The 1986-nt window shown below is 44.4% G+C and overlaps 1 protein-coding gene across 1 annotated transcript in view; it reads left to right on the plus strand.

Annotated features, from left to right (window-relative positions):
- The first annotated feature begins 493 nt into the window (after positions 1–493).
- The window catches only part of HOXC10 (homeobox C10), a 4460-nt gene continuing 2967 nt past the window's right edge, over positions 494–1986 (plus strand). Inside the window, exon 1 of the mRNA XM_067529528.1 lies at positions 494–1265. Coding sequence (XP_067385629.1) covers positions 494–1265 — 772 coding nt within the window. The remainder of the gene's footprint in view (positions 1266–1986) is intronic.

Consider the following 1986-nt stretch of genomic DNA (forward strand, 5'->3'; position numbering starts at 1 on the left):
GGGGGCTCTGCCTTTGACTAGAAATGGAATTTATTTCAACAGCACGAAGGAAAGAAGGGAAAGAGGGGGAAGGAAGGGTGGTTATTTCCTGACCTTTTAATTTGGATTTGACTTTGCTTGTATTTACGCTTTCGCTTCCCCCCATTCTCCCCCCCCACTCTGCTGTGGACATGCGTTGGTTCATTGGTAAACAAACTCCAGCGAACCGGGGGGCTTTGCTCTTTTGTTCAAAGTGAAGGTCCCGGGCACCCTACCCGGCCGAGGCGCATAGATGTCGCTGTTGCTCTACGCTAGTTTTCTCCCTCCGCAACAACTTGACCCCTGTGACGTCATCGGCGTCTGAATCATCAAGGCCATTTTCAATCCTCATTGGCCTGGCCGTCACGTGGTGGGGGACCAATGCGTGGATAATTATGGGGCTGCTGGTTTCCCCCCTAAAAAAAAGATGTCAGCCCTTGGCTGTAGTATTCCTCCTTAAAATCCCTCCCTGACAATGTCATGTCCCAACAATGTGACTCCCAACTCCTTTTTGATGGACTCGTTGGCCGGTACCTGTAGAGGCGAGAATTATTCCTCTCACCAAGGAATGTATATGCAGCCTGGGAACGATTTCAGCTGTGGGATGATGAGGAACTGTGGAATTATCCCGTCTCTTTCCAAAAGAGACGAGGTGAATAACGCTAGCTTGTCTCTCAACACCTACCCATCTTATCTCTCCCAGATAGACACTTGGTGTGACCCCAAAAATACGTACAGGATCGAACAACCTGTTGCAAGGCAGCTCCCGTCCTGCTCTTTCCCAACCAATGTCAAAGAAGAGAATGTGTGCTGCATGTATAACTCTGATAAAAGGGCGAAAAATGCCACCGAGACAGCCCTCTACCCCAATCAAATGCCTGATCCGTGCCTAAGTGACCACGAAGTCCCTGTGCCTAGCTACTATCGAGCCGGCCAAGGTTATTCCTCCATGGAGAAGACGCCAAACTGCAACAATCCGAATGAGTTTGAGACAAGTTTTGAAGCCAGGGCGAGTCTGAACCCAAGGAGTGAGCATCTGGAACAACAACAACAACAAGTCCCACCACCGGTGGCTAAAGTGAGTTTCCCCGAAAACACAAAAACAGATAATGCCCAGAACACATCCACCAACGAAATTAAAACAGAAAAAAGCGCCCCCGCTCCAAAAATAAGCCCATCGGAAGCAGAGAAAGAGCTGAATAAAAGCACTGACACCAGTACTGATAATTCTGACAATGAAGCAAAAGGTAAGGGGACGATTCGTTATCGGCAAAGTATTATTCATAATGATAATATGCTCTTTACACCTGCAAATTTCGCCGTGCTTGGGTCTGAATTGCTGGGGTCGTTTTTTAAATTCCTCCTCGAAAGAAAAATCACTGAGAAGTCAAATGTTTTAAAACACATCCTCTCCCTGTTTAAAGGGGAGACTCGTGCATGTATTTAGTTAGGTATGTACCAGCCAGGAACGGGGTGTGTTTACTCAGATTAGGTGGCTTTTAAAATAGTCTGAAATGGCAATGAGTTTAAAAAAAAAATCAGAAATGTATCTGATGTCATTTTCCATTAAAATGTTGGCTGTGGTCGTGTAAGGCATATTTGAAAACTTGCTCAGTTGAAAACGTTTGAGGAAAAAGGAAAGGAAAAAAAATGGATTGCGTCTTGTTTTCACTTGCAAACATCTCAGGCTTGAGTTGTGTATTGTGTTTCATTTCATTTGCTTAAAAAAGCTCCTTGAAAAAGCTTTTTTTCCTGGCGAATTGAGATCTTGTTTGTGAAGGCAAAATTGTTTCTGTGTGTGGACCAGATGTTTTAAGTTTGGGTGTCTATGAAGATAGACTTCCATTTACCATGTTGTGTTTGCATTGTCGAGATTGCAGATGGGTTGAAATGTTTGTTTGTTTTACTATTCACTTGTATTGTAGACCTAGTCTGAAGGTAGACTGAATTAAGTGTTTCTTTTAGGTC

Source organism: Emydura macquarii, unplaced genomic scaffold (assembly GCF_026122565.2).
Source record: "Emydura macquarii macquarii isolate MOO-44397 ecotype Brisbane River unplaced genomic scaffold, CSIRO-AGI_Emac_v2 contig_2994, whole genome shotgun sequence".
In the NCBI taxonomy this organism is placed as follows: Eukaryota; Metazoa; Chordata; order Testudines; family Chelidae; genus Emydura; species Emydura macquarii.